Genomic DNA, 22,064 nt, shown 5'->3' with positions numbered 1-22,064 from the left:
TATAAACGAAAGATATAAGAACAATGCTATCCTGAAATGCTGTGACATGTTTTTGGAGTAGATAATCACAGTGACAGACCGACAGGATGCACTCCCGCCCTTGCCGTCAGCGATGTTTATTTTGACAGCTCAAGCAATTATCTTTTCCACATCCCTCCAGCAGCGTAAAAAAAAGAAAAAAAAAACACGTTGGAATGCAGATGGAAAAGTAACTATGCAGTAAAATAAATATATTTATGGCCCTGCTAAATTTTATTATTCCAAAAATTCATGGTATTAGTGATTTTTCAGCAGAAACTTCTGTGTGACTAATAAACAAATTATATCATAATAACTTATAAATTATTTATTAACGGCGAAGGACAGTCGTATAAGCCCATAAAGATATTTATTTTACCTGGCTTTTGTCGCACGCGGTGTGGGAGGGGAGGAGGATGCTGACAGTTTCTCACGCAGAAGGTTGTAATAAGGGAGGGAATGTGTTGAAATGTTAGTTGGAAAGGGGGGGGGGGGGTTGTTTTTACATGGTTTGTGACTCTGGGAGGGATTAACCTTGAAGAATTAGCAGGGGATGGGAGAGATAAGCATCACGTCACGTAATTACGTCAAGCCGCCGCTACCGCCAGCCTGGCCGGACGAGTTTCTAATGCTCTCGCAGAAGCTACCACAGCGGCTTTTCGTGCGGGCGGGCAAGATAACATGACAGCTGAGACGGCTTTTCATGCGATAGTGGACGCACCGAGCTCAACTAGACACTGCCGCGTGGACAGTCTAGAGGGGTGGTATCTATTTTTAGCAGTCTTTTTTATGCCTGCCTGCTTACAGTACAGCTCTCGCCAAGATAAACGTGAACACATAGCGCCCAATAAAGTGTAACAGACTTGTTTTTTAGCCGATGTTACTCAAATTTTCGACTTTCTCTGCTCAAATTTTTCACGGTGTCTCAAAAAACGGTCGTATAAACGGAATGGACGCATCAGAGGGGGGTAGCATTGGCAGGATTCTACTGTATAATGAACAACACAATGATGACAGCGCGGACAAAAAATGTTCAACCTCTAAATATCAGACAGAATTGCGTTGAAAGAACTTAGTCGTGAAAGATAATATAACAACACAAACACAGTGGGTTAACAACGACGAGACAGATTAAATGCAGGCAGACCACAAACCTAGAAAACAAGAAATACATAAACACAACAAAGAAGATAAGCAAGTACTATGGACAACACAATGACGATGGCACTGGCGAACACAGAAGGTTTTCAATGACAACAGCTGTTGTGATTGTGACTGTTGTGAGTGTAAAGCACAAGTTATAGAAGGTTAATTGTTAAGGTTGTTGGTTTGCAGCTAGGCTCTGTTTTGAGTGTGAAGCCAAAGGTATAAAAGGGATAGTGGGCGAGGTGATTGGCATGCAACAATATTTTGTTTTCGTTTAGATACACCAAATGTACGAAGAGCGATGACTCTGGGGAACACCTGCTTGAGTTGGGCTATATCCGGATGACTAACCTGCTGCCCAATCAAGCGTACCAAGAGGTGCTCATTCCTACTGAGATCCAGAACAGCATGCCTGTTGATCGCAAGGTATGCTTCTGTTTGCTATAGTTAACTGTTACATCCAGTATCTGAACCAGTCAGAGGATATAGTGCTAACATTTAAGTTACCTATTTTTAATATTTAAAACTAGTTTATTTTAACACCACTCATTTATTGCCCAAACAAAAATAATTCTTAGTTTGTACCAAACACTGGTATTTTTATACAAAAAAAATATCTTTTATTTTTTCCTGTTTTATTTAATCACTGAAGTTTGTAAACCAATTCGGAGCTATACTGAATATTATTAAAGTTAACTTAAATTACCAAATTTTATTTTTCTAAGCAGAGTTGTGCAGTAGCTGTATCTCCTTTGTGCCTGAAGAAGAGGAAGCAATCAATGCTCCCAACCTGGATAGCAAAACCACTTAAATCAATCAAAATTTTAGAAATATATATTAATTTCTTATAAGTGCAAAAAATCCATGTTAAAGAATTGTTAACTAAAGAAGAGCCGTGATAAATTTATGGAGTAAACCAAATTTGCAATGATATAAATTAGTGATGGCCTGATATCCAAAAACCTGATACCAATATTGATTCCGATATTTCCAAATTTACCGATCCGATACCCGATATTCCGATAATAAGCCTATCTCATTTCTAACACTGATTCTATAAAATTGAGGTTCTGATGTATTAATAGAGACAATAATGAAAAATGTTAAATATTAATAAAACATACTTATGTGAATGTATATTATTTTTATTAATTGTAAAATATTGTAATTTCACATTAAATGAAAGCTAATAATGAAATTATCATAATGGCCTACAAATAAGCTCTCTAAATTCAAGGTCTTAAAAAATTTAATTGTTTTTCAAGGCCAGATAAAGCAATATTCTGGAGTAGGTATTACCTACAGTATGCAAAAAACATTGTAACTACAAGGAAACAAATTTCAGATTTTTGTGGAGAAATGTTAGCATTTGAATGTGTTCAGGTGAAAGGCGATTCTGTTTTTTGGTTCAAATTCCACCTGCAGAGCTAAACAATCTTTCAGAATGAATTGAGGCAGGTGGAAAGCCAAGATATATTCTGGCTAACAATTTCAGTCTCAGGGATGCAGGGATAAGTGATTCCACAAATTTGATGTATTGAATGTCCTTAAAGATTTCCCACCACTCAATATTTCTTTACGGCAATAATTGCAAATTGCATTTACCTTATCATTGCTTTTTACTTGAAAATGTAACCAGATGTCACTTCTCGGCAGATAGCGCATTGTACTCACAAAACAATAATTCTTATAACCTGGACAGCTCTATACCAACAACACAGGCGGGAGTGTGAAAAATAACCTAGCGGCAAGAGGCATGCCATCTGCCATCTATCGGACTAAGGTGAAAACAACGCCACGTTTTCACACAAAAATCTTGTAGCTGTCCGGTATTAGTCTCTAGTGTATTTGCTTATAATGTATGAATCACGAGTCACTGCATGTACCTAGTCCAGTGTCTCAACTGTAATCTACGAAAAATACCGACCAAAAACATCAAACTTTTGTACCCTTTGTAAAATTTCATCACGGTAAACGACACGCTAGAAAGGAAGGTCTTCAATTAACAAATTTTGTGACCATTGTTCAAGTGTATCACTCCATTTATTGGTGCGAAAACACGTTAAAAATACGTGAAAAGTAATTTCAATACAACTTTGAAACATACTGCAGAGTTTATAAAACCACACATCTTTATTTGTTGTTGGCAATGCACTCAATATAGCCAACATAATACCTTTGCTGCAACTTGCCCTTCTTAAACACGTTTCATATTTTAGCTTTTGTAAAACTTACGTAACGTCTTTGTATAGAACAGCAGTTGGCGACCATGAAACGACACGGAAAGAAAATGCCTGTTATATCAAGCAGCAACTATATTCTTCTTCATGTTTACTTACGGCTACACCACTTATTAAATTAAATATTGTAATTATTTTTGTTTATATTTTCAATTTATGTACACTTAGTGAACTTCGAAAATTCATCAAGCGTAAACATTTTGCGAATATCTGAAATGAATAAATATGCACTAATGACTGGGATTTGTGTACACATGGAAGTAGAGGTGGGTTGTTACTAGTGATGGGTCGTTCGTTAACGATTCGTTCAAAAAGAACGAATCTTTGAGAGAACGAAATCTTGCGATTCGTTCGCGATGTAAAGAACCGGCTCTTTGAGAGCCGGTACCTTGAAAGATTCGGAGGAACGAAAACGCGGAGAGAACGAGAGAACGAGATGAGAGAACCGGCCACGCGCCCGGTCCGATTCGTTCGTGAAATGATTCATGACGTCAGGAGTCTGAAGAATTAGTAATCACAGCGTGTGCATGTTCACAAGAGCAAACGATAACTGATCAAATAAAATAGGGTAACATGAAAAGTATCTATACCTGAAAATGTCAACTGTTAAGTAGTTGTTTAAAATTGCTTTTTCACATTCACATACACAAATTTGGAAATAAAAAACTAAAAAAAAAAAACCAGTATGAATTAAAAAATAACAGGGAAAGTAACTACAAATGTTCACATTTACCATTTTTGGGTTAATTAATGTACTTCATTTGTTTCTCTTCATACTGAATCGCAGTAGTAGTATTAAATTTTTGTCTTTTTTCTCTAAATGTGTTGGTCTACATGTAAACACTTTACTGTCACTAGAGTGTAAATAGCCTATATATTAATATTTGTAACTTAAAAAGTAATAAAATATAAATAATCTTGTTTCATATACGCAACTGTGATTCACTGGTTACGGAAAGCAATGTTCAAATTCAAATACAAAAACACGTACGTAATACTCTAAAGGATGAACGAGTTACGACACCTGATAAAAGAGCCAGATCCTATACACAGAAAAGAACGAATTGACCGAGATGAACGAATCGTTCTGAACGAATCATTTCACGGCACTGATCCAAAAGAACCGATTCGGTCAAAAGATCCGTTCTGCCCATCACTAGTTGTTACAGCAATTTTTGGTATCTGTTCCAACCTGTAACTGATACAGTAATATACTAGTTACAAGTAGCTGATATTTCTGTATCAGCTAGAGCAGTAAGCATTCTCGTTACAGGTTACACTTCCTCCGTGCCGTCATCACCAGCGTAAAAAGGTATCGGTGTTCTCTTTCCATGCCTTTCGTAATCTGCAGCCCTCCCCCCCCTTCCTCTCGTCATACTTCATTCCCCCCTTTCCGACGTTAAAGGAGTATTTCTCACTCACTTCCAACCTCCCCTCCCTGTTCTTACTTCTCTCCAACAGTAAAAAAAAAAAGCTCCGTGTATGCAGACCGTGCGACCGTAAGGAGAATCTGATACATTATTTATCACACCCGGTAATTCTCTACCTCTGTTACGCTCATGCCCGCCTAATACAGCTAGTATCAATCAGTTCAACGTTCACTGCAGTTCGTCCTGGCCGTGTATTACCACGTACATTGTTGCGGGCTGTCATGCTTTGTAGTTAGTATCTTTATAGTGAAATAAGGAATGGATAAGTGCAAGAAAAATTCTTCATTTGTGTGGAATTTTTTCATGGAAAATAACGAGTTTGCTAAGTGTAATTTGTGTAAACAAAAACTGAGTTATAATGCAATACTTATTGGTAAATAGTGACTGAACTTGCAAAGTGTTTTTTTTTTATTTTTTATTTTGATAAAATCGTAATCTTTTAATGTATGAAAACACTAGTTACTAATTGTTTTCGAAAAAAGAAAGTCCATATGTTGATTACATCTATTATTAAGGTCAACTGAGAATTTATTTGCATTTTCATAGTTGTTAGGTGCACAAATATAAATATTATATCTTTTATTAATGTACTTTTTAATATTAAAATTTCATTAGTTTTATTATTGAACAAGACGGTGTTTTAGCTTTGCTCCCTAGATCGTAGATCCACATATCTGTCACCTAAGGATGATGGTTCTAGAACCAGTGTCCTTGGTCTTGTATCGCTATTAGCGTACTAACTAGAGTCTTCAGTCTTCGCAAGAAGCACGCACTGCGCACTGAGCGTACTTTGATGTGGGACTCTTAACAATTTCGCTCTGCGCCTCTCCTTCAACGCCTTCCTCTGCGCTTCCTCCCCTACATTCTTTCCCTTCCTTATCCCTTATTCGTCGTGCCGCTCCCTCTCCTTTCACAAGCTCCGCCCAAATGACCGTCATCTGCGATCGGGTTCTGCGCACTTTGGCAGTGGTGTTTTTCAAGGCGAATTCTAAACTGATACTAAAGTACTTGATACTTGAATAGTGTACTCATTTGCAGTACCTGATACAGGCATCTATCATTTACAAAGTAGCAGTTTGATACTCTGCGACCCACCTCTACATGGAAGAATTGTGCCGTCAGGATGCATTGCAGTAACATAAAGAAAAAATAGGCTTGAAATTGTTTTGTAACGGTTCGTTACATACAAAAATAAACAGATGTTCCGCCAATTTTAGTTTTTGTTTTATTTTTTCACAATAGAATGCACAGACGAATCCAAACACTTCCAAAAGAGGCTGCTCACTCATTCCACATACATTCGCCCGTCGAGAAATGCTCGCAGCTCGCGCGAGGAGAATTAATAATAAAAAATAATAACGTCGATTAAGTTCTTCAGTAAAAGAAATCTGTAGTTATACAAAAATCAGTATGGCCTCAAATACGGCCGCACATGGTGAAAAAACGGCGAGCCGCCGAAACGCGGCCTCGCCTGGCAGCGATCGCCCGACGACTACTGATGAACTCATGACACGTCTCCTCCACGCAGGGAGGAGAAGTCACATGACCTCACCGACCAATCACACGCACGCTTCATTCACACTTACAGATACAAGTCAATAGGAGTACAGAACACACACTGAAAACAGTTTTCTAACCATAGAGCTAGGGACTTTACATTCTCCTTCTCTCTCCCACACCGTGAGACAGCAGTTATCACACATTTCCCACGACCAGTGGGGAATCACAGCTTTTGTCTCTCTCTTACTGGGGAATCACTTTCTTTCTCACTTGCACTTACATGTCTCTTATGCCTCTCTTTCTACACATCACCCCAGCCCAGACACAGTCCCGTGATCTATAATTATATTGCAACACGTTAATTAAAATTAAGAACAGCAATCATAATACAAATTACAGTAGAACCCCGATTTAACAAAGTGCTACGGTTACCGAAAATGTTTACTCTAAATCAATGTTTCGTTAAATCCGATTTACCGATTTTCAATGACCCCTGCACTCATAATCGCGTACCTACGTTTCCATATCGTAGACAGGGTCGACGCTGATATCTTGTGCTGCCGTGCTATCTCAGACTTCGTCAACTTTCCATCTTCAACGTTTTTGATCTCGCTCGTACAGCCCCCGGTTCGTACGTACACGTACACCTCGGTCGTACATACAGATTTTTAGAAACCGTGAAAAATGAGGCATAAAAAAAGTTTAAAAATATGTAAAGTGTAAGAAATACGTTAAAGTTTATTAAAATACAGTCGCAACCTGCAGCGTTTATAACAAATACGAGCTACATACACATTGCGTCACAGTAAAAAATTAAAAAAAAAAAAAGGCTGCAAATTGATGGAAATTTACCGTCCATAGCGCGCCGTACGCGGAGAATGGTCATTGTACTCGGTCAGCTGCTGTTACGGCGCGGCGTGGCCGCCGGCTGACTCTCTTTGTTCGCTCAGCTGCGCAGCACTTATAAAAAACTTATTCCAAAAACTAAACACCGCGCACAAAGCTCTTACTGAGAACATAGAGCTGTAGCAAACCGTATGTATTCGGTACTGAGTAACGGGTGCGCCATCTAGTAACGAGTAACGAAACGTTACACACGGCTGCATCTCGTTACTCGCATTTTCCGTATGTTTTACACATGCGCGCGCATTTTCGATGAATTTGCGTTACAAAGAACGATGTTTGTTTATTAAGTAAAGTATAATTTGGAAATTCATCGTCAAAGTTTTTTACTGTTTATTAAAGGTATTGTGTGTGTAGACAAAGTTTGAGATTGGAACAGAAACAACGTAAGAAAGTATTGTTTACAAATTAGAAATATGTATGTTTTTATTTTTTATTATCGCATATTTTCACGTTTTTTTTTGTAATTATCTTAAAAGAGATAATATAAAAAAGCCGCATTAATGAGATTTAATTGTTTCTTGGTTAACAAAAACTGTTAATTATCAAATATTGTTAATTGTTTATATTCTATTTATTATTATTTACGCGACGTCATAATGTACGCGTACGCAATACGACTCGATTCGTTGGTGCAACATAACATAGCTTTTTAATGCGGTTTCAGAAGTAACGAGTAACGTAACGATACGATAGTAACGAGTACTAATTGTTATAGTAACGAATACATACGGGTACGCTTTTTTTCGTTACTTTTACACATCTAGAGAATAATGATAATGGCGTATTGGTGTGACGTGGTCACAAGTTGAAAAAACCTGGAGGATGGGAAAGGGAATATTTGGAAACGTGTGATTATTGGCTAGCACTGTTACTATGCGGGCGTATTTGGAAGATAACGTGGTGAGTCAAGCCAAGGATGGAGAAGGGGGAGGGGGGTGCGGACAAAGAAACCCTTCATGACGTCATGTGTCGCGGACAGTCTATCTATCCAGGCGCGCGCAATGGCATGCACCTACGCAATTCAGTTACAGCGCCCGGAGTTTTTAAGCAATTTGAACAATTTTTTTAATTTTTTCGTATTTGGACAGATGATGCAAAGGCACATATTAATATATAGTAATTATAGTAATATAATAATATATTACTGACACCACAGAGTGTATTTTTTAATAAGATTCCATTACTATTTACTTGCATTTTTTGAAAATCTATATTATTATTTTAATAAATTGATGATTTTTGTTGGTTCCTGAAAACCTTTACGTTATATCGCTGTTTTCGTTTAATCCGTGTTCGCAAAATCGGGGTTCTACTGTACTTGACAAAATTCAACTTATTGAGAAAAACCTGAAAAAGTAGGCCTAAACCGGCAAAAATCTAATAAAGCGGCTCATTTGTGAATAATTACATAAAAAATAGTAATGATTTTAAACGTCTCTTAAAATACAAGGTACATTCTTAAAACATTCAGCAAGTGAAAAATATCAACTCTAACATACATAAAAACGGTAAAATATCATTGAAAAGACATTTTTAAGAAATATTTACATTCATGAAAATAATAATATTCAGCTAGGAGGGCAGGGGTCTTGCAACGTTACAGTTTCAGTGGAAAATATGCTTGGAATTACTAGGTAATATGGGGACGTGAAGAAAGATAAATTACGCCCGCGGAAAATAAGCTTGGAATTATGGTTAAGGTTATGTGAGAAGTATTATTGGCGAGAGCAAACATCGGTTATCAAAATATCACAAGTATTTACCTATGTCCGATATTGAAAAATGTGCCGATTTTACCGATCTCCGATATCAAATATTGAATATCGGGCCATCACTAATATAAATAAATATCACAAAGCATAAAACACAAATGTTAAATAACAAATTACCAAAACTATGAAAAATACTGTTTTGCAGTAAAGTGATTGCTTCATACAAAAAGCTTAGTATCCAAATAATATTTACCAAGTATGTGTGTGTGTGTGTTTGTGGGCATTTTTTTTGTATGAAAATTCGGTTTACGCACGCACTGAGGCCTGGGATGAAGATTCCTCGAGTGCAATGTCAGACTTGGTCAGGTCTTATGATGGTATTGACCATGAGCTGCCATGGTTTGTGAGACCTGGCTTGTTGGCTGAGCAAATATGCAATACATACCAACTAAAAAACTATCCTCTATCACCTGCCTCCTGTACCCCATAGGCTTTAGGCTTTAGCCGTAGCTCTTCTTTCGTACTTTGAAGCCATTGCTTCCTTCCTCTCAGTCGTTCTTCTTATCCTTGTTTCTCTCCTGTTCAGCTTAGCTTAGGTACTTCAGAACTTCTGCCACGAAGGTGCTGGTTGCTTCCTAGGCTGACTCCTACAGAAGCATAGCTTCACACAAGGTTTTCAGGCTGAATCCTCCCTTTGAGTGCAGTCTCAAGTGTGCTGCGGTGTGATGAAGCCCGGCACACAAAGAATGCATATTCTGTATCTTCAGAGACTCCTGTGCAGGAAGGGCATAGATAGGGCCACAAGCAGCCATGTCCTGAGAGCATCTGTGTGGGGTAGTAGTTGACCTCTCCATGTGGTCTGTTGCCCCATGCCTCCACTTGTGGGATCAGGCAGTGAGTCCATCTCCCATTGATCAAGGCATCCCACAACAGCTGCCATCTGTGCAGACTGTTGGTCCTTTCACTCATCCTCACTTCTTCTGCACTTAGCGTGGTGAATTCTTTTTACTCATAAAGGTATCTTTGTTCCTCGGCAAGTACTCCTATAGGTAGCATCTCGGCGATGACAGTCTGACACTGTGCGGAATGAACTGGCCACTCTAAGGGCAATCTGCTGATAGACTGATGCCACTTTCCACCATGCTTCCTGCAGCTAGAGTGCATCAGCCCAGCTGGCGATGCCATACGTAATGACTGATGTGACCACCAACGACAGCTGTGCTTTTTTCTTCTTCTGACCTCCAAAGTTGGGAATGAGCCGAGACAGGACGATTCTGACGGCTGACACCTTTGTACCAACTTGTTCCGCTTGCTGCTTAAAGTTAAGTCGGGCATCAATCATTCCCCCCAGTTACCGAAGAGACAGTTGGGACGTGATTTCATGGTCACCCACTCGCAGTGTGATGGTTTCTTCCTTCTTTCTGCTCGAGATTGGGACAGCTTCAGTTTTGTGATCTGCCAACTTCAGTCCTACTGAGACAATCCATTGACGAATCCTCTTGAAAATCATGTCGAAAATGTAATTAATCATCTCCTCCAGGTGGTTTGGTGACCATGCCGTGTTGTTGCCCTTGGTAGCACCAGCTCTGGTAAGCCATCATACATAATGTTTCATAGGAGAGGACCAAGTACTGAGCCCTGGGGAACTTCACCATTGACTTTACTCTCTGGTAATATCCCACCATCCTCTGCAAGTACCCCGGTATGTTTATCCTTGTGAGTGACTTTATGATGCAGTCCTACCTGATGGAGTTGAATGCATTCTTGATGATAAAATTACCACCAGGCAGTATTTCGTTTATCTCCTTCCCATGACGTGCCATGTGATGGAGACGACTAGGTTGATTGCATTGAGCTTAAAGTGTGTGTGTGGGTGCTTGATTACCATCAAGTAGTTAGCCAAGAAAACCGTTGTACAGTGTTGTAGCAACGTATCTTCACAGGTTTAAAGTTTATGGGAAGTTAAGATAAAGCCAAATTTCTTGCACAAACATTAAATTACTCCAGGAAACAACACGGGTTTCCTACAAAAAAAAAAGAGATGTAAATTTAAACTTTACTTATTCGTAGCTGCTTTATAATCCATGCAGGACAGTTAAAAATTCATACATAGTTAAGTCAGTTCAAACTTCATCAAATAGTAGGCATGAGTTCAATTGGTCAAAAACCTTCATTTAAAATTTGATAGTGAGCAGAAAAATACCTAGTCAAATCTTTTGCAAGATTCCAGTTTAATTTCTCGCACACTAATTTTGTAAAACTAATTTGTCCTTTTATTTGAAAACATAAATACGGTGTGCAGTAGTCCAACAGGGTCTTTGGGTCCCAAAACTGCTGGGTACAATTCTAATGAACTGCCGTAATTTTTTATCAGTGCACCAACACTTACTTGCATACAGCACCATCAAAGTTATTGCTAGTAACAGACTATTTCATTCCTTTTTTGAAAATGTCTAGCTGTTGCACAAAATCCAGAGCCTGTATTTCTAAGGTCATAGTTCCCACTCGTAGTCACAAACCATCGTTCAAAGTTCGATTCTGGGAACCAAGCAGCAGACACACCGCCCTCTGCGTCGTGTGGGCAACAGTCTACAGCTGAATGTTTCGAGTTGGCGCAACAGTTGAGCCGTGACATCCTTCGCCTCTTCACTGGTCACTGCATTTTGCTTGCAATGATGGCATTTCTGCGTGTCGCTAACTTGCCACTCAACAAACGAATCTTAACAGTTGACAATTTTTTTGTAACATGTGAAAGAAATATTATTTATGTTAACTAAATATACACATGAAAACTCCACATTTTATCAGAAATCAAAAAAGCTTGAAAATTTATGTTCATAATAAAGAACCTATTAAAAAGTTAAAATGACAACATGCCAGCAAAGCAAACTTTAAAAGTTTATAATTAGACTATTTACTAGCCATAATTATAGAAATATTAAATTTAAATTTAAATTAGAATTTTGGCACTCTGCAATTGCCATCGACCACAATGAAAAAATCCCATTTTAACTGAAGACATTTATTTTATATTTTATTATGATTTAATCAAGCTAAATGCATGCAATTGTATTGTATTGTAAGACCATAGGTGCCGTTATATACCATGGAATTGAAGTTGTGGTAAAAGACGAGCCAGCTCACTCTGTATGTGTCCATTGGCTCCTTTGAGGAGCTCTGTCTAGTCTCGGCTGTGATCCTGTTGCAGCGCGCTATCCGCATCTTCTGTCGAGAGAAGGCTCCGGTGGGTGGCATCTCGGTGAAGGAGCACTTTGAGATCAACGTGGTGCCTCTGACAATTGGTGAGCAAGAGTCCGGTCAGAGTGGAGGGGGTCGGTCATTTGGACGGTGCTGTGACCTTTAGTGTGTGTGCAGGGCTAACCAAGAAGTTCTTCAACACGATGCTGAAGTTCTGTTTCCCGGAGCGCGACCCAGAAGCGATGGACGGGGAGGGCTCCGAGGACGGAGAGGAGGGCAGGGGTCGTAGAATGAAGAGTGCGAGGAAGAGCAAGGAGACCAACTTCTATGTGCCCATTGAGCACAAGGACGACATAGAGAAAATGAAGGCACGTTACTGAGTCTTTGCTGAAAATATGCACAATTCATTCATTCACTTTGATCTGGACATTTACTATCATTTACTTTGTGTCTTTTATGTAACAATCACAATTAAATTAATACAAAACATTCCTTGTAGACACCTGTTCCAGTGATAACATTTTATCCTAGGCCTATAAGAATATTAGTAATTTTGTATGCATAAAACACGAATACTATTAAAGTTTATTTCAAGTTTTTACTTTATATATTCTGCTATTAATTGTGCCATTGTTTAAATAAACTTCAGTTGTAATTAACTATCTTTACCTATGTTATGTTATAACTCAAGCATAGAGATATATGGAAAGGCCCACATTATTAAGGAACCTAGGTGTGTCTAAGGTATAAGCCGATATGTGTAATCATTAACAAAAAAACTGCAAGCTTTGTTTTTTTGTTTAAGAATAGGCTGGCCATGGCAGGAATTGGCAGACTGATCTAGCTGGGTCGGCCCAGATAAATATAGCATGGACTCAGGGAATAAACCCTGCACACAGGTTGAGCATGGTAGCAGTTGGCAGACTTGACTAGCTGGGTGGGCCCAGATAAATGTAGCATGGACTCAGGACCCTGGATACACACGCTGGGTCTGGGCTCAGTCACATGGGCTGCATTATGCAAGCAGAATACAGGCCAAGAGGATGGTCTAATAGTGTTACAGGCTGCTATGCACAGGTTTTCTTGGGCCTTGGGTTTTGTTAAGCTGCTAGTCATCTTCTGTGAATAGAATATGCAACCACTTATCTTCGAATAAAATTTTTATAAATTGTATATTTTAAAATAGTGTTTGAAATCAAATTAAATACAAAAAATAGATTTGTTTGTTTTGTATTATAAATTTCAGTCTTTTTCCAGGCTTAGATGTAATACCCCCTTAACTAAATTGCAAGACCTATCCAGCCTTCAGTATTGTTAAGTTAAGCTGAAATATACTTTTATTGATTGTATCCAGTTGGGAAACACTGAATTATTTGCCTTTAACTCAGGCTTGTAGTAGAACTTCTTAGAGCTGGGCTCTTGCAAATGTGATTGCTATAGTGGATTGAAGGTTATTGCCGGTGTTCCCTGAACCTGTGCATATGTGCAGGAGCGCGCAGAGAAGAACAAGCTGTTCATCTACATCAAGATCCCAGAGGTTCCGGTGAAGGTCAGCTACAAGGGCAACAAGGAGAAGAACATAGAAGATATCCGTGACTTCAGCCTCGTAATCCCAACGCTGGAGTATCACAATGTCACGTGGACCTGGCTGGACCTGCTGCTGGCCATGAAAAGCGACAGTCGGCGCGTCATCCTCTCCCAGGTGCGCCCCAGCCCCCAACCCCATTCCTCACATCCTATGCCCCACATTCATACACCCATAGCCCATGTCCCATGCACATCGTTCAACACCCAATGGCTAGAGCCAAGATTATATGGTTTTATTTTGAACCTGATGTCGTCATTTAAAACCACACATTTCGTCGTTATTTTGTCTTTAAAAAAAAGGGGGTTTTTTAAGCTATTCATGGTACTTACACAATATATTTCATGATTGTGACATAAAAAATAGCAGTTGGGTATTGTGTTGTTTAGAATCACATGTAATCAACATTTTAATGTTCTGGTTAAACATTTTCTCTTAAAAAGTACCATCGCTCATCAGGTCATCACAGTTACAATTTTTTGGATGACACATTAAAATAAGAAACTACAGAAAGTTTTACTATGCACACTTTTACACAAAAATTACGAAAATGCTACCATTGTTAAAAGTTCTGCATGTTCTGGCTTCAGCGATCTTCTTCTGTCACTAACAATAAACAAATTTTATTGTATAATATTTTTAAATTAAACATTTTATTTTTTATCCTGGTAATTAGCATCATTAGTTTTAATAGTATGTTGAGCAGCTTGTTAATTTTTACTGCAGTCTCTAATCTCAACTATGAGGTTATATTTTATATTTTATGAACCGCTTACGTTTGTTGAATTGTACCCCTATCATGGGGCACATTTCAACAGGTGGTGGGGTACCTTTCAACAAATAAATAATATTTGTTTTTACTTTCAAATGAATAAAACATTTATTGGAATAAGTCAAATATCCTAATATATGTATAACAATATACACATGCAACAAAATAAAAAATATAAAATTAATAGATATGGTTAAATCATCTTATTCACTTAAAGCATAACATTTATGTTTTACATTATTTTCTTGTTAACTGAAGGTAGTTTACACCAAATGCCATAGAAGAAATGGCTCAAGATGTTCCTCCACTCATGGTTGTCTGCGGGAGTTTCATCATAATGTCACTTCTGTCAACAATGTAATATGGTTTTTTCGGGGAAATAAAATTTCTACGAGTCTTCATTCCTTTGCATGAGTCTAACTTTGTAATTGTTTTCTTCTTGGTCTTCTACTTGCACTACAGATAGGACTTTGTACCGTAACCTGGGGTGAATGGGGACATGAGGGTGAATAGGGACAAAAACTGGGAAAAACTATATTTATAATATATTTTGCTTAAACTAATGAGTAGAGCCAAGATTATATGGTTTTATTTTGAACCTGATTTCGTCATTTAAAAACACACATTTCGTCGTTATTTTGTCTTTTAAAAAAAATATGGGTTTTTTAAGCTATTCATTGTACTTACACAATATATTTCACGATTGTGACATAAAAAATAGCAGTTGGGCCTTATTGTGTTGTTTAGAATCACATGTAATCATCATTTTAATGTTCTGGTTAAACATTTTCTCTTAAAAAGTACCATACCATATATTTTGGTACCAAAACAAAAAAAAATTGGGGGAAAAATGGTAAAACTCACAATAAAAGCTTATAAAACGCCATTATATAACACGCAGCATATATTTTGTGTGGGTTTATAATAATCGTACTAATGTTCGTATAAGAAGAGAGAAAAAAAATTGGACATTTTGCTTAAAAATACGGCAGCAGTAGCTTGTGCAACGTAAGTGGGAGCCCGGGAATCTCGTCTAGACAGGCTGGCGGCAGCACAGGCGGCGGATGCATGACGTCATATGGCTTACCTCTCCTTCCCTTGCCCAGACTTCAAGGTTCATCCCTCCCAGGCATACAAACCATCGTGTCTCTCTCCCCCTTCTCCAAACTGCGTGCGACGGAAGCCAGGTTTGTATAGTCCATTTCTGGTAAAATGAAAAATTTTTAAGGGCCCCCGCGACAGCCATTTACCGTTAATTGTTTTGATACAATTTGTTTGTTAGTTACATAATATTATTTCTGCTGGAAAATCACTGAAACGTCTAAATTTCTTTAATGGAAAAATTTAGCAGGGCTGTACAAGTTATCATTTTTACCGCAAATGAACTATACTCACCCTTCCTGCCGGACAACATTCTCGGCGCGTGACTCATGGCAACTACAGTCGTGTGCCGCGCACAGCCACGTAAAACCTACGCAATTTCCAAACTACACTAGATATCCGACTGGAGTCTGTTTACGAAAAGCATTTAAGAATTTGTTAATGCCCAACTGGTTCTATTGAGATAAAATGGCTAAAAGGCATGTTTTAGAAGTTTTAGGTGTAAAAAAACCCGTTACAAATTTCTTGAAAGTATCATAGGGAAATGCCTGACACCTTTATCTTTATTTTTCCGCCATATAATGTTACGGTCACCGCCCAAATTTCACAGTTATCTTACGGGAACGAGATGACTGCGCGCCAGTTCAGAGCCTTGCACTTAGAGGTTTTACCACGCTAGAACTACCATTGAGCGTCGCTCTTATCATCCCGCTTCACTAACACACACGCTGACCAGACGGCGCCCTAAAGCTGATTAGAGGAAGCATGTAGAAATGCAAGGCAGGAAATTTTTCCAGCTTATTAACCAGGACCCGGGCAAGTCTTGACTATCAAGCTTTTGACATTAAAATATAAGGGACTTGTATTGTGTAATTTCGGTGTTATTTAGTGGTTTTTCTTAAAAATCGCTTTTTTCACATTTTCCATATAAATTCGCAGAAGATTTCGCGATTCACCATATAATCGTGGCCCTACCCATGGCTTACGCCTCATGTCCCATCTCCCACGTACTACGCCCCTTGTTCCACACCCTATTCGCCATGTCCCATGCCCAATATCATATCCTACACCCAATGTCCTATGCTCCATTTTCCATGCACAGTGTCCAACACCCCATGGTCCACTCCCCATGTCCCATCTCGCATGTAGTATGCCTCTTGTTCCACACCCTATGCCCTATGTTTCATGCCCAATATGCTACACCCAATGTCCTACACCCATGTCCCATGCACAGTGTCCAACACCCCATGGTGCACTCCCATGTTCCATCTCCCCCATACTATGCCTCTTGTTCCACACCCTATACTCCATGTTCCATGCCCAATATCCTACGCCCATGTCCCATTCACCACGTCGTACACCAACGCCCCATGACCCATGCACAAAGTCCAATGCCCCATGGACCACGCCCATTGTCCCATTTCCCATGTCCCATCTCCCATCTCCCATGTACTGTGCGCCATGCCCCATGCCCAAGTCTTACATCCCTTGTTCCGTGCCCTATGCCCCATGCCACATATCCCATGTCCCATGTCCTACATCCCATGCCACATGCCCCACATCTGGCACCCCGTGTCATATGTTCGAACAGTAATTATTCGTATTCCTATTCCATCACTACCATTATTTTGTGTATGGGAAGCCATGTTGTTATGGCATGCTTGTGTTTTGTTGAGTATATGAGATATCAGTGTTCTAATGGTGGGCTGAATAGTTTGAATGTGATTATTTGGGTGTGTTTAGTTAAAAGTTTTACTGGTTACAAATGCACGCTCGGCTGTAACATTAGTCACATAATAATTTTTGAACCTCCGAGCCTGATTTGTAAGTAGTAATCAGTTTGGGTAAGTTTGTTAAATTCATTGGAATAATTGCTGTGTTGGTGACAGCATGTATATGCATCGAAAAAATGGAATAACTTTCAGCAAAAAACAGTTGTTGAAGGCAAGTGTAACATGGGCTGAAAAAGCTGTTAAAATAGTTGCATTTGTTGAATTAGATGCTATCTTTGTACAAAAAAAGGTTGAGCTTATGGTAAACAAGATTGTTAATTTGTTGACAAATATCTGTCTCGAGGCAGAAAATATAATGGGCATGAAGTAGATTTAGGTGAAATTCAAGACAGGTTAACATTCTTCTCATATAATTAGCAGATGGAATTCAGGGAAAGGAAAGATAAGAAAGAATATTTTGGCATTAGTGAGGTGAGTTTACCATAACTACAGTTACCAATATTCAGCTGAAATCTCAAGAAAGGAATAACATTAAAGCAGCTGTACACAATAATAAAATGTTGATTGGTGCTTGAAGGGTGTGCTTACTGCAAGATGAAGCAACAGCCCTCTTAAAAAAAAGTATTGCAAATTACAGTGCAACATGAACCTTGGATACTAGGAGTGAGAATAAACTTTAATTGGTTGAATCAACGTTAAAACAAATGTTATGCAGCCAGCGGTGCAGCATGAGTCTGTCATATCATTACGTAGGCTATTGGACAATGCATTAGAATATAGTAGACTTCTAAAGGTTCTTGGACATCCAACAACAGGCAATATTTTTGTAACAATCAGTACACAGCTCGAACGTCTGGAATGTCGACTACCCAAGTCGACCAGATTACGATAACCAAGCCAGCCCACAACTAGGATGGCAGCCATCAATACATTTGACACAGAAAGTATATCTTTTACATTTTCTATCTTCTATTATTTTTTTAATAAGACTATTATGCATTTTGCTTTTAGTTAGTGCAAATTTTTAAAATATTTTATATGACTTTTTAAAATTAAAATCCCTTAATATTGTAATTTTTATGGGGGGGGGGGGGTGATTCATTAACAAAAAATGGCACAATAAAATGGAAAAATAATACTGGAGTTAAACTTTCTTGTGGTTGTGTTGACATTTTTCATTTAAGTAGTTTTAAAGTTTAAGCACAGCTTTTTTTAACACATCCATTGAATCATGATAAAAAAAAAGGTTTGTTAGGTCATTTAAATACAAATACAAATTCTGAGAAGTAAGATGAATAAAAACAAAAGTGTAAGGTTAGAGATTAGATTAGCTGTGTAATTAATACTGTTATAATCTATGTGGGTAAAACTACTGGGTTCATAAGAGATAGCCCAATTGAGTTTTATTACAGTTTTATTAATTACTAATATTTACATTACTAATAATAATAAATAATTGTACTAAAAAAAATGTTCTACCACTAATCACTGGTATAGTAGGGCCGCGACGTCTTGGCGGGTGGACTCCCTAGAGCTCAGCGACCTTGTAATCGACACGTCCCGCCTTGCCTGCTCCGCAGTTAGCAACAGCCTGGAAGTCTTCATGCCGTTCCGATAACATTGGTCTAGAACAATCTCACGTACGGTGCAACACAGCGCAGATCTTAATGACACAAAGATGCGATAATGCTTTATGGTAATTTATTATTTAAAGGTAGTGCACTATTTGCTCGACTGGGCAGCTTAGTTAAACATAGTTAAACATAGCTATACAATACTTTAAAGTTAATGTACGAACCCTACCTACTAGGTCTCTCAGTTATTAATCATTTTATATTGTGCAGTTACTTTAACGTCTATGCCATTTACTTGTATTGACACATAGATAGGTATACACATACATTTATAGGTAGGGATACAGTTGGTAATAAGTACCTAGATTACAATATCATAAAAACACAATGGTAATTTTAATTATTTATTAATGAAAATCAAAGAATCTCAGGTTTATATCAAAAAGTAAAAAAATATTTATTCCTTTCAAAATCATAACAATTGTTGGCACTGCAGAACACATATATATTGGAAAATGTCTGGAGTGACGATGCGCATATTTATTAAATAATCAAGTGTCTCTTATGTTCGGGTTCGAAATCTTATACACTGATTCAGTATATAATTATGATTTACATAAGTTTTACCTCGGCTAGATCAAAGTAATTTAAGTCGGTAGAGCTTTGATGCTCTCTCCCAGACCACTGGGTAATTACAGTTGTGTGTTAAAATAGAGTGTCAAATTAGATTCACGTACTAAGTTAATTTTACAATATTTCAGTTTCTCAATGTTTTCCTTGAAATGAGGCTGCAGAATAACTAAGTATGTATGTGATACGTGTTTCGTACTAACGAAATGGAGTAACAGACACAGTCATTTCTTACTCACGTATTTATACACTCATAGTATCTTTATCCTTTTTGATAAAGCCCTATTACTATACACTGACACTTAAACAATCAGTTCATTTCATCCTTTGGTGCGGATGCCTAATTCTAATTAGCTATTTTTCAGGATAAATTTCCGACAATTTTTTATACGTGTCCATTCATTAATAGGCCATTACATACTTCTTAAAAACCTTCTTAATTTAAGTAATTTAACAATGCATGTCACATTTAAAATACTTCTCCTGATTGGCCGAGAACTAATGCTAGTTACATTATTTTTAATAAAACACATCAATTCCGCGCGCAACAATAGCGCGGAACACAAAATCTCACATTAAATTCAAAATAAAATCATATAGTAATAACATTTTACATTAATAAACACGGTGTCAAATTAGCAATTTACCGTTTAAATTTCAATTGTTCCTAGAGGGGTCCTTGCAATTGCCCGTCTCAAATGTTCGTTTTAGTCATAGGGTTTCAATTAGGTACATAGATATACATATTAAATCCAAAGAGTTTTCAAATAATAAAATATATACATGGAACGAAGAAATATAAATTAAAATAAATTATTAGCTTAATCTGGGCTAGAAATATACATAGTTTCAGTACATTAAGAACTAAATTTGTAATTGTGGGTTGCTGTAGGAAACATAATTAATTAAGACTTGCAGCTAACTCCCTCGTTGAAGCTTTCTTTTCCATTTGGTTTGGCTGAAATGTGAAGACGATCGACATGACACTTTCACGTACGTCAAGAACCTTACCACTTTTATACACTTGGGTTGGTATTTTCCATAACAGCACTCTGAAAGAACCATTTTAGTCATTTCGAGGGGGCCGAAAACCATATTTCTATCAAACCATCCTCGGGTATTTTATAAACCATTGACCCATAGATAAACGTATATTCTTTTCACGTACAATCCTACTGACAAAACGTTTAGTACTTTGACTCAGAAAATAACACGAATTACATGCTATTATAACACTATTTAGCAGCCAGTAGAGATTTAAGTTAAGAATATGACAGCAGTGTGAAATAATGTTAACATTAAAAACACGATAATAGTAACATTGTTTGGCAACAATAGTATTAAAACAGAAAAAAATAACACAGTCATAACACAATAGTAACATAATATAATATTTACATCATATCCTAGCAGACAAAGCCGAAGTACTCTGAAAAAAACACTTTTTTTGACAAATATGTTTTAAAACATTTGTATTTAGATTAATAGAACTCTCTCAAACATAAAAGTATGAATTTTGGCCATTATCTTTGAAAGATTAGTGCAATGGGAGTGCATGACTTGATGTAAGCTTTTGGACATATGCCATTGCTAAGCACGTGTATGTCTGTAGAAGAAAACTACAAAAAAAACAAATGACAAAAACACAAATTAAGCAAAACATTGCTGTTGTCAGGATATAAACACCACACAATACTCCACAACAGGAATATGGTCAACAAACAAAAAAAACAAACAAAAATGAACTAACAGAACGAAAAAACCCCCACAAATGATGACAACACAAAAATACCGAACCCAAAAAATTCAGCACAGCAGTTGAAACGAGACAAAAACACAGCAAAACGAAAAGACGAAACAAACACAATAGTTTTCCAAAAACAGAAGAGAATGAGAAAAAAAACACAAATGATGACAGCACAAAAATATTGAACCCAAAAAATTCAGCACAACAGTCAAAACGAGACAAAAACACGACAAAACGAAAAGACGAAACAGTTTTCTAAAACAGAAACAAGCGACGTTTCGGGAACTGCTATCTGCTCCCGTCCTCAGGCAGAGACGCACATGGTACGAAAACACAGGTGCCGTTTAGAGAATCTGAAATAAACAGTTTTGACTAGCAGCATGTATATGAATGTCACAATGGGACAGCAAGAACAGATTCATCAATACTGTCAGAAGTTGCGTCACTATTTTCAGATGCACTGTCATCGCTGTCATTACGCACATTTATTATAAAACCTTCCAATACATCCTCCCTGACCCAGTCCTTTTCCCAATACTCGTCCTCTTTACTGACCACGTGTTGACAGTAACCTTCCCAGTCGGTGCTTGTGATGGAATCTAAGGCCCTGGTGGTTTGCGACTGCAGCGCTTGCAACGAAAGTTCACCATAAGTATTGTTCTCACGAATTAAACACTTCATTTTGGCCCACGCAAGCTCAATAGCATTTAATTCACAATTATAGGGAGACAGACGAATTACACGATGACCATGTAGCTCAGCTAACCTGTCT

General features: G+C 37.8%; 1 protein-coding gene across 4 annotated transcripts in view; it reads left to right on the top strand.

The window, feature by feature from the left end:
* LOC134541952 (protein hobbit) overlaps positions 1–22,064 on the top strand; it is a 440,842-nt gene that overhangs the window by 383,055 nt on the left and 35,723 nt on the right. For all 4 annotated transcript variants that reach the window (XM_063385710.1, XM_063385709.1, XM_063385711.1 and 1 more), the window contains 4 exons: positions 1,443–1,590; positions 12,161–12,254; positions 12,328–12,518; positions 13,640–13,852. In XM_063385710.1, coding sequence (XP_063241780.1) covers positions 1,443–1,590; positions 12,161–12,254; positions 12,328–12,518; positions 13,640–13,852 — 646 coding nt within the window. The remainder of the gene's footprint in view (positions 1–1,442; positions 1,591–12,160; positions 12,255–12,327; positions 12,519–13,639; positions 13,853–22,064) is intronic.

Source organism: Bacillus rossius (genome assembly GCF_032445375.1).
Source record: "Bacillus rossius redtenbacheri isolate Brsri chromosome 4 unlocalized genomic scaffold, Brsri_v3 Brsri_v3_scf4_2, whole genome shotgun sequence".
In the NCBI taxonomy this organism is placed as follows: Eukaryota; Metazoa; Arthropoda; class Insecta; order Phasmatodea; family Bacillidae; genus Bacillus; species Bacillus rossius.
The sequence above is the reverse complement of the archived record's forward strand: the minus strand, read 5'-3'. Positions and strand labels throughout refer to the sequence as shown.